The 14,081-nt window shown below is 40.4% G+C and overlaps 1 protein-coding gene across 1 annotated transcript in view; it reads right to left on the bottom strand.

The window, feature by feature from the left end:
* LOC138245782 (galectin-3-binding protein-like) overlaps nt 1–14,081 on the bottom strand; it is a 122,477-nt gene that overhangs the window by 61,493 nt on the left and 46,903 nt on the right. The window contains exon 4 of the mRNA XM_069199679.1: nt 7,684–7,824. Within this exon, the coding sequence (XP_069055780.1) occupies nt 7,684–7,824 (141 nt within the window). The remainder of the gene's footprint in view (nt 1–7,683; nt 7,825–14,081) is intronic.

Here is a 14,081-nt window from a genome sequence, read left to right on the forward strand (position 1 = left end):
GAATAGTAAATTTTACCTCTCTGAAGTCCAAGGCTTTTTCTACTGTTGCACAGACTGGAGTGGTAATAGTAAATGTTACTGCTCCGGAGTCCAGCGATTTCTCTACTGTTGCACAGACTGACGTGGGAGTAGTAAATTTAACCCATCCAAAGTCCAGCGCTTTTGCTACTGTTGCACAGACTGGAGTGAAAATAGTAAATGTTACCTCTCCCAAGTCCAATGCTATCTCTACCGTTGCACAGAATGCAGGGGGAATAGTAAATGTAACCTCTCCGAAGTCCATCACTTTTGCTACTGTTGCACAGACTGGAGTGGGAATAGTAAATGTTATAATTCAGGAGTAAAACCCTTTCCCTACTATTGCACAGACTGGAATTTGAATAGTAAATGTCACCCCTCCAACGCTTTCCCTACTGTTGCACAGACTGGAGAGAGAACAGTAAATTTTACCTCTCCGAAGTCCAACTTTCTCTTCTGTTGCACAGACTGAAGTGGGAACAATAAAGTTAACCCTTCCAAAGTCCAGCAATTTCTCTACTGTTGCACAGACTGGTGTGGAAATCGCATATCTATTATTTTCAGACTTTACTATTTTTTTAATATTGTTTAACTATATGTAATATTATTATTTGTTTAATTTTATACTATATTTATATATGTATATATTTAGGTATATTTTTCATTTAATATTTTAGTAAATGTATTTTTAATTTTATAATTTCTTAATTTATTTAATATTTTGCATTTGATTTGTTAATTGTGTTATGTTTTATGTATTTTAGATTTTTGGTACATAATAAAAATGGATTGGTTTTGGACATAAAAAGATGGTTTGATTACAGAAATGCAAAAAAAGTACTTGATTTTGAGACTGCATTATGGATACCAGATTTGGCTGGATCACAGGTATTCAGAATTACAACGTGAATGGAACAGATTGCATTATGGAGACCTAGAATGCTTTGGAGTTTCTTTAAGACAAAAACAAACAGAAAATTTACATTTAAAATTAAAGGTGGAATTACATTTATCTGAGGCTTGACGCTGTGTGCAAGATGGTAGGCTCTACTGGTCGTGTATATATGCTTTTTATAGCAGTATTTAAAAAACATAAACCATTTAATATAGGTTAGAATATTTTTGTAATAATAGTGTTATTGTATATATATATATAAAAAAATACAAACACATATTTATGTGTGCAAGTTTATGTAAGTATATATTTATATATGGTATCAAATGGTACTTAACTTTCTTTAGTTTACATTATATTACTGTTATATATTAACATATTTAAAATGTACTATTTTCAACTAGATTTATGTATTAGAAACCAATATGTTGTATATTCTTAAACGATACTAGTGTGAAACTATATATTTTTTATATTTTTGAACTTACCTTTATAAATATAGGGAAACAATATTTTTTTCATCAATATTCTTACACGATATTTCTGTGTCATTGTATATTTGTGATCAATAATATTTCACTGAGCCTTTGGCAGAAATGAGAAGAGGACTAGAGTTGAAGCAACAGTATGTTTTTCTAACAAGCAAAATGCAGCATGGCTGTGGTGGCCAAAGGGAGTCCTGAGAAACACAATGCATTGGACTGTGGCTGAATTATGTATATCTGTGACAGAGGTAGTATCCAAGGGATGCCATAGTTAGTACGAGGGACAATAAAATGGATGGGTTAGGGATACACAGGCCCGTATTTATACTTTTTTTAGCGCCGCATTTGCGCCGCTTTTTGACGGCTAACGGCGCAAACCTACAAAATACAATGGTATTTTGCAAGTTTGCGCCGTTTTTGCGTCAAAAAACGACGCAAATGCGGCGCTAAAAAAAGTATAAATACGGGCCACAGAATGCCAGAGGTGGCCAAGGTAGCCTTGAGGTCACAAAACTTTGGTTATGCTATGGATACCTAGAACGATCGATACAGGATTTGAAAGCTGAGTAATGGATAACTAGAACTGGCTGCATTTTTGGTACATAATAAAAATGGATTGGTTTTGGACATAAAAAGATGGTTTGATTACAGAAATGCAAAAAAAGTACTTGATTTTAAGGCTGCATTATGGATACCAGATTTGGCTGGATCACAGGTATTCAGAATTACAACGTGAATGGAACAGACTGCATTATGGAGACCTAGAATGCTTTGGGGTTTCTTTAAGACAAAAAAACCCCAGAACATTTACATTTAAAGGTGGTATTACATTTATCTAATGCTGACGCTGTGTGCAAGATTGTAGGCTCTACTGGTCGCCTTGAGTTGGCCTCAGGCAAATTTTCCTTTTGTATTTTTGCTCAACGGTTGTTGAGTGATGGGTATTTATTTCCATGCTGGCGAGGTGGTATTATCAGCGTTTCAAAGCAGCAGGCATGCACAGACTCAGACATGGGTCTAGACATAGGTCCTGGCGTTTCATCCGCATACGTCGTTAGTAACATTAACTAGGACATTTCACCTACACTGCACGAGCAATAGGCAAGCCTCCGCAAGTGTGCCCTCAAAAGAAGTGAAGTAGGTTGGTCTAGGGGCTATGACTAGGATTTTAGCCTGAGAGTTTAGTGTCTGTGGAAGAAGCCACTCCACCACTCAGTTGTCGACGGTGCTGTTTGGCTGTGGCAGTACCGGTGTCATCTGCTATCATCAACAGTTATCTGGAGGTCATCATTGTATGGATTTCCGACACTTAAAAGTCTTGCGACTGATACAGTGTGCGTATGGAATGAAATTTGCAAGTCATACGGTAAACGTTAATTTGCATTTGCAATCAAATGCAGTTTGTATTTTTGCACGTTCACACTTTGTACACTATCCTGCCACCTAGTGCTAGTTTTGGAATATTGCAACTTTAATTTTCTTAGCGTCTGATTCAGAGTTTGGAGGGTGGGGGGGACTTGTCACAAACACGACGTATATCCCGCCTGTCCTATTATGATTCCATTATATTATATCCTATGGAACTCGTAAAAGGGCAGACGGGAAATTCGTCACGTTTGTGAAGAGTAACCCCTCCACCAAACTCTAAATAAGGCCCTTTAGTCTAGTTTCGGTTATAAGCCTTTCACACCTTTGCCACGTGATTCTTACAAGTAGAGAGAATAAGCAGAAGCCTTGCATAATTTATACATGATTCATGATCAGGTCTCCACTGAAACCTACAATGTACATGGCCAGAGATTTCACCTCAGATTATGTTTTTCAAACCTGTTTATAAGCCCTGCACAGAAGTAAATCAACATCCGAGTCATAGCTGCCAAGATTTCAGAATGCCTACGTGTGACGTTTTCATGGTTTCAGAGTCCGTAGGAGTGACATTTCAATGCCAAATGTGTGAAATTTCGCGTGACATTTTACCATAAGTAAAGGTATGCAGTTAATTCAATTTCATTAGATATTAAGAATTAGTCCCTTATAAGCAATAGGAAGGTCCAAAAAAAGACTTAAAACTGCTCCTAAAATGCAAGTCAATATCAAATACTGTGTGTAATACAATTTTAACATACACAAAACAGTAACTCCCCTAGGACAGCTAGGCTTCAACTCATTTTGCAAATTCAATTCATTCCAAAGTGTAAAAAAAAAAAAAAAGCATTTTCTACATAGTACTATAACATGCATTTATCTTCTGTTTCGAGGTGTATGCCATTATTTTAAATTATATTAATTAACTGAGTGTGAAGACCAACACACATAGTGAGCGAATAAAACATTTATGGCGTTTTCAGCAACAATAGTCAATGACCCCAACCACGGCACTTATGAGTTTGTCGCATCTGCTGGCCTCACCTGTCCCAACCTTGAGTAATTGGGAAGATGAGCCAGCAGATAGACTCTGAATCTGTGAGTGTTCTCAAGCCCACCAGGCTATGGCCTGTGCACACTGTAGTGAGGGCAGCTGCTCTAGCATTGTCAAGAACCTGGCAGACTTCCTGTACCTCACATAAAGAACAAAGCCCCTCATTAGGACCCTGGTGGTCTTAAGACCATCAGGGCTACGGTGGCAGTCGGACCACCGCCAATGTGGCGGTCCGACATCCTCATTATGACCGTGGCAGTTGTGCCACGGTTGGACCGCCAGCACCACCACTTCTCCTCCACTGGAGGGGCTGGCAGAGCTGGCGGGCCTAATCCACCAGGGCAGCTCTGCAAGCAGTGCTGCCCTGGGGATTACAAGTCCCTTCTCCACCAGCTTTTAAATGGCGGTCGCACCGCCAAGTAAAGGCTGGTGGAGACAGGGTGCAGGGGGCCCCACAGGGGCCCTTGCCCTGCCCATGCATTTGGTATGGGAGTGCAGTGGCCCCCATGGCCAGCCCTGTTGCGCTTTTTCAGACAGTGAAAAGCACAACGGGTGCTGGTGCACCATACACACCACAACATTGCAGTCGGCTCTATTAATAGCTGGTGTCAATGTTGTGGGTTGCTTCCGGCTGTGCCAGCGGTTGGAAACTCTCTTTCCACACGCTGACCCAGCAGGAAATTCTTAGTAGGGGCTGCGTGAAGGGGACCACACTGGCAGTAACCCGACCGCGGGACTTCGGCAGACAGCCTTTTCCATCTGCCGAAGTCATAATAAGGGGCAAAGTGCTGCTGCCTGAGCCACTCACTGCGGACGCACTTAAAGAAAACCATAGCAGGCACCGGATCAATGTAAGGCTGGCACTGGATCCTGCCTGGCTGAAATGTTTTCTGAGTGATGCTGGAGAATTACGTGTCCCAGAGAGGCCAGGCCTGATAGAAATATGTTTACTGACTGAAACAGTGTGAGGAATATTGTGGCATCGTTATTACAGCTTTGATACAGCCTGTAGCTCTCCCCTTTGAATCTGAGAGCATAATTGTTGGTGCAGCTTGCAAGCAGTGAGTGGATGCCTTTGTTATATTATGCAGCGCCTCGAGTGTCCCCTGGGAGCTATAATATGCATGATGAATGCATTTTAGTCGGTGATGCAGACACCAGCACTAAAATGCATTACTCTAACTCCTGATGCGTGGTACTTGGCAGGGCTTCCTAGACCTTGGTACTTGCTCTTCTTCAATAAATCCCTTCACCATCGTGACCCGTGCTTGTCTGGATTTGGTTCCTTCTAACTTAACAAATAAGAAGACTGACTCGGAAGTTACCAGATGGCAAAAACACCATTTAAATTGTGGCCTTCATGCACTATCACTTTCCAATGGGGGATCTCTGTAATGTATGTAACCGGAGAAGGGGTAGCAGGTTGGTAACATATGCTCCAATGGAGCTTTTGTGCTCTACTTACTCCTCACAATATATGTTCGAGGAAGAATTTAAAGGAATCCCCAAATGGGCGGTGATGTTGAGGTAAAAAAACATACACAGTAATGGAGATGGACAAAGAGGATGAGAGCCATTCTCTGTCTGAAGCAGACAGCTCTGATACTGGAGAGGATAAAGTTCAGGAACCCGAAAGACTCTGCACATGCACTTCATACATTAAAATACACATCACAGGCTGAAACAACCGTTCCAAAACATCCTTCTAGGTAAAGCTCCAAAAAAGGGGCCCACATGTAGGCCGACCTCAAAAAGAGAATTGAGTTCAGAAGACAGAATGACCACATAAAGAGGATCTAGCCTAAGAATCTGATTACTGTTGAAAGGAGGCTTGGCTTGAGCTCAAAAGGAAGGTTCATCAGCCAGTTAGAACGACATCAAAGGTGACCAACGTCTACCTAAAGAAAGATCTCCAAAGGATGTACGGCTTGTTCACAACACAGGATACTAATAATAAGCTAAAACATATTGAGCAATCAGGACATAGGGAACAGGAAAGAATATTAGCACAGCATTAATGCTAGGACTTTACAGCTCAGAGGTGAAAAGTGCAGGGGTGAGGCTTCCAGAGAGAGTTGGGCAGCTTGGACTACATAGGTTTCTTTGCAGCCAGATTAAACCTGGCCACTGTGTCACATCCTTGTTATCAGTTGCCTACATCTTTTAGGGCACAGGCTGTGTGTGCATAATCTATCCATCTATGTACCATTTGGAGAGTGCATAGCTACCCGTGGGCATCCCAGCGCGAGCAGAGCGACACAGACTGACCAGAGAGCTCTAGACAGGTCTTTAAAAGTTTTTGAAAGGAGAGTTCCTTGTTGACTGTCCACAAAGTGTAGGGGAAAGAGTGTCAAAGTCTGGCCACGTTATATCTAAAGGACCAGCCTCCAATTCTGGCTCTTTTAATGGAAGGAACCACAGTCCCATGGGCATTGGTGTAACGCAAAGTTCAATTTGGAGTGTAGAGAATGATCAAGGGTCGAAAGATCAGGGGGCCTTTGTCTAGGAGTGGCCTATTAGCCTTACATAGGGCTTTAGATGAGATTCTCTGGGCTACTGGTAGCCAGTGGAGGGAGATCATTGCTTGATTAACAGCCTTGTGCCTAGGGATATTATGTAGAACCTGATTAGCATTTTTGGTGCTCCCAGATACAATGAGTTTCTATAGTCTAGGTGGGACAGAATGAGGGCCTGGACCACTGTTCTTTTTGAAAATGGAGACAGCAGACACAGAGCTTTTCAAAGCATCTTGAGAGTCAGTAGCGGGTTCCAGCTAGCTTTGTTGCCTGGGTGTCCATGGTCAAGGAGTTGTCCAGCCATACCCCCAAACATTTTATAGCTGTCTTGGGTGCGGGGGGAGTGCCCAGGCAGATTGCCCATCCAAGAAAAGAATGGAGATTGGGAGAATTGCCATGGATCGTACGATCTGTTTTATCCACATTTAGAGTGAGGCAGGAGCTGTTCATCCATTTGCCTAGTTCCCTACTTCCTCTAGACAAGGGCCTAGGGTGCAAGAGAGGGGGATCTCGATTGTGAGAGAGAGCAAAAACCAACTGTGTGTCGTCCGTGAATGCTTTGTTTCCCGTTCCTGCGGTATTGGGAAGAGGAGAGCTGTTCACCCCAGAATGCTCCTGCTTAGGCACTCCTTGTACCTAAGGTTATGAGAAAATCCCAATAGCTTTGGTCCAGACTCTTAGAGGCATATTTACAAGCCCATAGTACACTAGAGCGTCATTTTTTTTTAATGCTCTGTGTCGGCCCATGTTTACAAGGCCACACAAAGCCACTTTGCGTGGCTTTTCATGGCCTTGTAAATATGGCCCCCTTTCACGCATTACTCCGCTTAAAAAGGGCCTTTCATTGGTGTTGCTGTGGGTGTTCCCAGGTAATGCCTATGGAATCCAATGCATTCCCAGATTTACAAGGCTAGGAATGCGTCAGATTCCTACACTATTCCAGGGGTGGCGTAAAAGTGGTTTCCTCTTTCTATGTGTGCTGTATCCTGCAGCACATGTAGAAGGAGGAAAACGTCATTAATGATTGTTTAAGTGCAGGAAGGCGTACCTTCCTGCACATAAACAAACATCTCTGCAATGCAGGTACCTTTGCACCGTGGCTCCAGGGTGCCTGCCTTGGCGCTAGGATGGCAATTGTGCACCAGTGTTGAGGAAAGTATAGGGACGGATGGTATTGCTGTAAATACAATGCATCCCTGCACTTTCCAGTGGCACAGCTCGGTACTGCAAGATGGCTTGCAGTGACGGGCTGTGTCAATATTTTGTAAATATGCCCCTCAGAGTTATCCTCGATGACAGCCTGGCATAGGTAAAGAGCACAGAAGGGAATCTTTGCAGTTGAATACTCACACTGTCTTTTTGTAGTGCATATGACCCCGGCATCTTCGGTGTGGCTGCAGTCACTCTTCCCCCAGCCTTTAAATGTGCACTGACCCAGGGATGACTCAGTACCAGTGCACTCCACGTCATCCAGCAGGATTCGGCCCGTGCCTGTGCAAAAAAGAAGCAAGTGTGAGATGGCGAAGGGTAAGTAGTAAAACTGTGCATGTGAACATCCTGAGATGGAACTCCGTTGTAAATCCAAATAGCCAGACTTACCCAAACCTCCCACACTCCTCATTCTGTTCAAGTTTAATCACATCTTTCAAACCCACGTATTTGGCATTAACTCAGGCCCTGCTAAATCCTGGAATCCCACAGCTGTGTTTAGATCCCAGGCTTACAAAATCCAAACTTAAATAGCTAACTCTAGTACCCATAGCCACCCAGCTTTGAAAAGACTTGGACTCACTTGGATGTTGGCAAAACCAAGCCCCAACTCAACTCCAGATAATGCAAAGCACGCTTAACTCTTGACAAAAGTCAGACATATTCAATTCACGATAATTGCTAAAACTGCTTAATTAATACACATATTGACTTTGTCTTTTTTTTTTTTTTTAAAGCAAGATTTACTCAGATGTGGGGAAAAAAAGCCCAGAACCTCTCAGATAGCGATGCACTGCAGAAGCACTCAGCTCCCGATCGTAACCATAAGCAATATACTCGGGATGAAGTCCATGTTTTTAAAATGCTGGAAAGGGTCCTCTTGAGGGCCAGACAGGAGGGACCCTGCTACAAATATTGCATAAATGAACAATGCCTCACTGGCCAGAAATTCAAAATTGCTTAGTGCCTGCAACACACACATTCACAGCATTGCCATCAATTGTTTTCGTTTGATACTTCAATATAAATAAATAAATATATATATATTTATATATATATACACATATATATATATATATAGATATATATATGTGTATATATATATATATATATATATATATATATATATATATATATATATATATATATATATATATATATCACACCAGCAAACAAACAAAAGTAGAAGGTTTATTCACAAAACACAACATGTTTCGGCTGAACTACCCAGCCTGGATGAAGGCTGGGGAGTTCAGCTGAAACGTGTTGTGTTTTGTGATTAAATTTGCCACTTTTTTGCATTTCCTGACGTCCGTGTGCGTTATATATGGACTTTTGATTGTTTGTTGCTATGGATTTGACTTTACCGGTCTGCTCTGCCGGTTTACGCACCATCCCCCATGGGCCGTTAGAGCGTTGTAGTTGTGGATATATATATAACATAAGAACACAACTGTATTAGAATCACAAATAAACATGAATCCTTATACATACAAATAGGTACGTGAAACATCATAATGGCATACATACAGTACTTCTACGATATGCCAGACAGTAAACATTTAAAACTAAATTCAATGAACACTTTAAATTGCCTGAAGTATATCCTAAATAGAGAATGCACTTTTTAACCCTTTCAAATACAACAATACAACAGTTAGTATAATCCCAGTTGAGGGCAGATTAATGAAACAATGTTATTTTTTGACCATCTCCAGTGATCTGATGCAAGTTAATTCCCCAAATGTGTAGCCTTGCTCCTCAGTACGTGTATGCTAATACATTTCAACATCAAATATAAGGGATTAAATTAATGTAGATCTTCTTCAGGGCTCATGAGTGCATAACTCTCTCAGGACACTGAATGAAAAAAATTAGATATAAGGGTCTTGCAGTATTGGAATTGGTAAAAAGTCACTAGTAACATGTATTTACATTGCTTGTACCAATCCCAGTCTTTGGGTACTTCACTACAAAGAAAAGGGAAGAGAGAATATAGGGTTTTGCTTATTTATCTAAATGATAAACCCCAGTCCTTGCTCTTGTCAAAACTGTTGGCGTGCCCACAAAAGACTTCTTCCTGCCTCGGGTTCCGAATCCGCAAGCATGCTGGTGAGACAGCATCACTATTCTTACCTCTCGAGGTCGACTAGATCTTTGGACTTGGCAAAGAGTGTAGTAGTCAGAATCATTCAATCTCAAATCAATGCAATACACCATGAACAATTCTAGACACCATGAACAATTTAACACTAAATTATAAAAATACATGAAAACCATACACTGACTGAAACGTCTGAAAAGATTTAACCTACTGAACGTTAACACTGTTAGACACTCCAAAAGAATAATATAGATTAGCAACAACACAATATGCACATTATTATCCAAATCAATTTCAGATTTCGGGTTTCAGGGCTGGGCCATCCCTATCGCTAACACTAATTTAAACTTGCATGTGTGGGAACAAACTAACACATGCGGACAAAAGCAAAAGGAAAGACATAAATGATTAGAAAAACATCTAACTAGGGCAACTCACTATAAAAATACACCAGCGTAATTTGTCTAACTAAAAGGAAACATGAAACCATAATTAGTTATACATGTCCTCATGGGACAGCAAACAGTAGTACTTCATCAGGAAGAACGGTCACTTTTTTCCGGCGTCAGTTGACAGCAGCATCAGAACAGTGCAGAACACAGTCTGCAGATAGGACGAATCAGCAGTTCAGAATTAGTTGGGCTTATTTGTACTGAACCACATAAAAGAATAGGGCTATTAGACTAAGATGAGTGAACTTATCTGGAGACTTAAAGAATTGGAGGGTGACAGCAGATTTAAGCAAGAATAAACAAACTCAGACAGAGCTCTAAACAGCATCGAAGCAGGGGAAAAGACTAACTGGCCTCCAATTCAAAGTTTCTCACTAATTAAAATGACCACAATCTTCTTGATTGGTCCTTCAGGTGGGCGCACTTTGAATGTCAAATTCAGTGACCAATGGCTGTTGATAGCACCACCAATTCTGTTACTATTCCAAATCTTCCTAGCAAATGTGCATTATCATTTCCATGATTTCATACAGTTCAGACAAAATATTAAATTCTCTGATAACTTGCAAAATTGGGTTCTTCTCTCACAGAACTAAACATGTTTCATATAGTTATCATGAGTTTCCTGTTGTGTTCAACAGCTAGAACAAATAACGCAACATTGTTATCGACAAATATGTTTCTTGCCTTCAATACAATAGGACATTCAACATCACATTAAAATCCTAGAAAAATAATTCAGGTCAGAGGGAACAAAATAAACAAGTGATTTTCCATTACTGCTGCAAAATGAATCTTTGAAGCCTAGTCAGGTTAAGAACAAGCACATTATTAAAATTAATCCCTTAATAAACCTATTGTGCACCTTACGATTCAAATCAAATTTACAAAGCAAATTATTCAATTGCAAACATTATTTATGACATGTTAAAATTAATTTAAACATGCATTTATTTTTCTGCACACATGTAACTCATGTTAATAAAATTAATTTAATCAATACAAATATGATCAATTCATAGTCATTTAAAACTTCATTTCTAAAATTAACCTAATAAAACATCTTTTATATTATCTCATGTCAGTAATCCACTCAAATATAAAGGCACAATGTCTTCAGGTTAATAAAAACACTTTTAACATTAGCTCACTTTAGTACTCCATCTAATAAAATGCAAAACTCTCATGTTAAAATGTGGTTCACAATATGAGTGGCGGCCACACAGTCTACCACAATTCAATCATTAACATTTTACAATGAATGTTATTTTCTCAGTTAGACTTTTAAACACAGGTTAATTTGTCACAATATGCTAACTTACATATTAACAAAATTAGATTTTTCTCTCTCCTTTCAAGCTTTTCATAGCACTTTGTTAGTATTGAGTCATTTATTAGCTGGCTTGCCCTACATACAGGCTGAACTGTAGAAATGTATTACCATTTCCCCAGTTTTCATTAAAGTTGGCAGGTTAAGGCAGCAGAAAAAGTCCCACACAAAGCAGATGAAATGATGAGAAAGGTAGGGCCAGGGCATATAAATACAGCAGGCCCTGAAGGGAAGGTGAGGATGGCGGTAATGGGGGTTTAGAGAGGTTGTTTGGGGGGTTCCTGTTCTCTTGTCCCTTTCTAGTCCCACCATGCCCGGGCCAGAGCTGTCTGCTTCTGTCCTAGTCAACATAACATTCCAGGATCTCAGATAGGGCAAGCTTAAGTCGCCAATAAATGCAAAGAGAAGGGGAGTAACTCACGGTTCAGTGTAGCTGGTCATGGCCCTACTTCTAATCAGCTGCACTTGTTTCTCCCTCCAAACACCCCAATGGCCCTTGTTATGTTCATCAGAACTCCTTCCTCACTCCACACACAACACTACGAACACTTCTCTGTGGATCATGAGACTGCAGTTTGCAGTTACACTGGAAAAGGTAAGGAGCCAAAGGCAGAGCTGGGTCTGTTTTAGCTTGACGCATTTCTTTATCCCAGTACTGCCTTAGCCCCATACTAACTCTGACCCGTGGTAGCTGGTCTCTGTAGCCCTCTTCAGTTCTTATGGATTCCCTTCCATAGGGAGATGTGGAACCCATATTTAGCTCATCAGCCCAGTTCTGTGTCTTTAGGTATTACTGCCCACTTGACATTTTACACAGCCCTCCCTATTAGCACTCTCTTATTTTCAAACTACATATTCGTTTCTCAAGCCCTCCCTCCGTCCATGCTAGCAGAGTTCTGGATAAAGCTCATACAGAGACAGATCTTTCAGAAGTACTGAACTGCTCATGAATCCCAAACTGATTCAACTCTTAGTTATAGATTCATACAGCTCTTGAAACTCTTTTAGGGTTTGTCTGCCTATCCATTCAGTTCTCAAAAAGCCTCAACTGACTTAACCATTGCTTATGCCCAGAGTCACTCACCTCATGTTATACCTGGCCTCGGTCATCTCATACTTACTTATTCAGGAGTGAATCCTAGGCTCGTTCAACTTTTACTAACACATAATGACTGTGCTCTTGATTATGCCACATCCAGCTCAGATGTGTTCATCTCACACACTCAGACTTTCATTTCTGAATCATTCATATCTTGATAAAAGCAGACTCACTCATAAACACTCAGCTGTGCATAAGACCCAAATTGATTCATAGCATGATTAAGCACAGATCCAATGGTCCTCACAATGATGAAGCACATCCTTGTACTCTCTCATTTGGCACATGATAAAGCTGAGTTAGTTTTGGTTTAACTGTTAAATCCAAAGCAAAACTACCACACCAGATAGCATGCCAACGAAAGGTTTTCTGGAGCATTATTACCCTTCGCAGGAATCAATGCTCACGGAGGTCGTTGGACCTTTTGACCCTGCAATAGAGTGTGGTAGAACCATCATGCAAAACCAAACAGAATGCAATAAATATAGAAAGTATGGCCCATTTGGCCATACAAGGAAAACTCCAGTCGGAATTAAGGTTAGGAAATTTGTCACAAACTCAGGATTAAAGTCATATAGATAATTCTCAATACAAAGTTATAGATATACATTGTCACCAAGGATTGCCCAAGGCGAAGAAAGAACTTTAGTCAAACTAAAATAAACAGAACTAAAGATTCAATAGCCTAAATACAAAACACTAATAAGATCAACTAGAGCAAAGGCAATACACATTGCTCAGTTTGGGCATACATCAATCAAAATTTAACAAAGGCTCAATTAGTTTTGAAAGGTAAGGGTGACCCTACCGATTAAGGGACTAGCATGTGTTGGGGTGAACACATGTAGGCAAAAACCTAATAAAAAAAGGGGTAAAAGAATTTGGAAAAAGGAGAAACTCAGAATTATTAGATTCCAACTACTTGGAATAAAAAGAGAATAGCTCCAGTATGCCAGGAACTCAATTAAGAGTCACCGGGAGGGGCTTTGGAAAGTTCTAAATCTCAATGGGACATTCCAAAGGACAAGGGGAAAGTAGGGAGGAACTCTTCTAAAGTGGTTCAGCTTTCAAGGATCCTTCTTCAGCAAAAGTTCAAGATGAAAAGCATCTAGAGACTTAACAGAATCAACTCCCTCCTAAGTCTGTCTTCCATCTGTCCAGAGTCCAAGTTATATTGTGTTATCAAAGTTCAGAAATTATTTGATTTGTCAGGGGGTTCGGTCCACATTACACTAGAGGGGCATCATCCAAAAATAATCAATCACACAACTCCAAACTGCAACAATTCCATTCTTTCTCAAGACCAACATGAGAACATCTTCCTTCCATGTGAATCCAAGCAGATTTGAAACAATTGTATACCATGTCAGCCCATGTTCCGCACTGTCCTAATTCCAAAGCTAAATTAATACATATTTCCATGTTTAAACAATGAGGTCTATTACAAAAAGGCAAAGCTTCTCATTGGAACGAAATCTGAAAAAAGACTTCACTTTATGAAAAAACAATTCAACATTTCTATCACAATTGCACAATTCAAGCTCTGCAGGCCTT

This window comes from Pleurodeles waltl, chromosome 7, assembly GCF_031143425.1.
Source record: "Pleurodeles waltl isolate 20211129_DDA chromosome 7, aPleWal1.hap1.20221129, whole genome shotgun sequence".
Lineage (NCBI taxonomy): Eukaryota > Metazoa > Chordata > Amphibia > Caudata > Salamandridae > Pleurodeles > Pleurodeles waltl.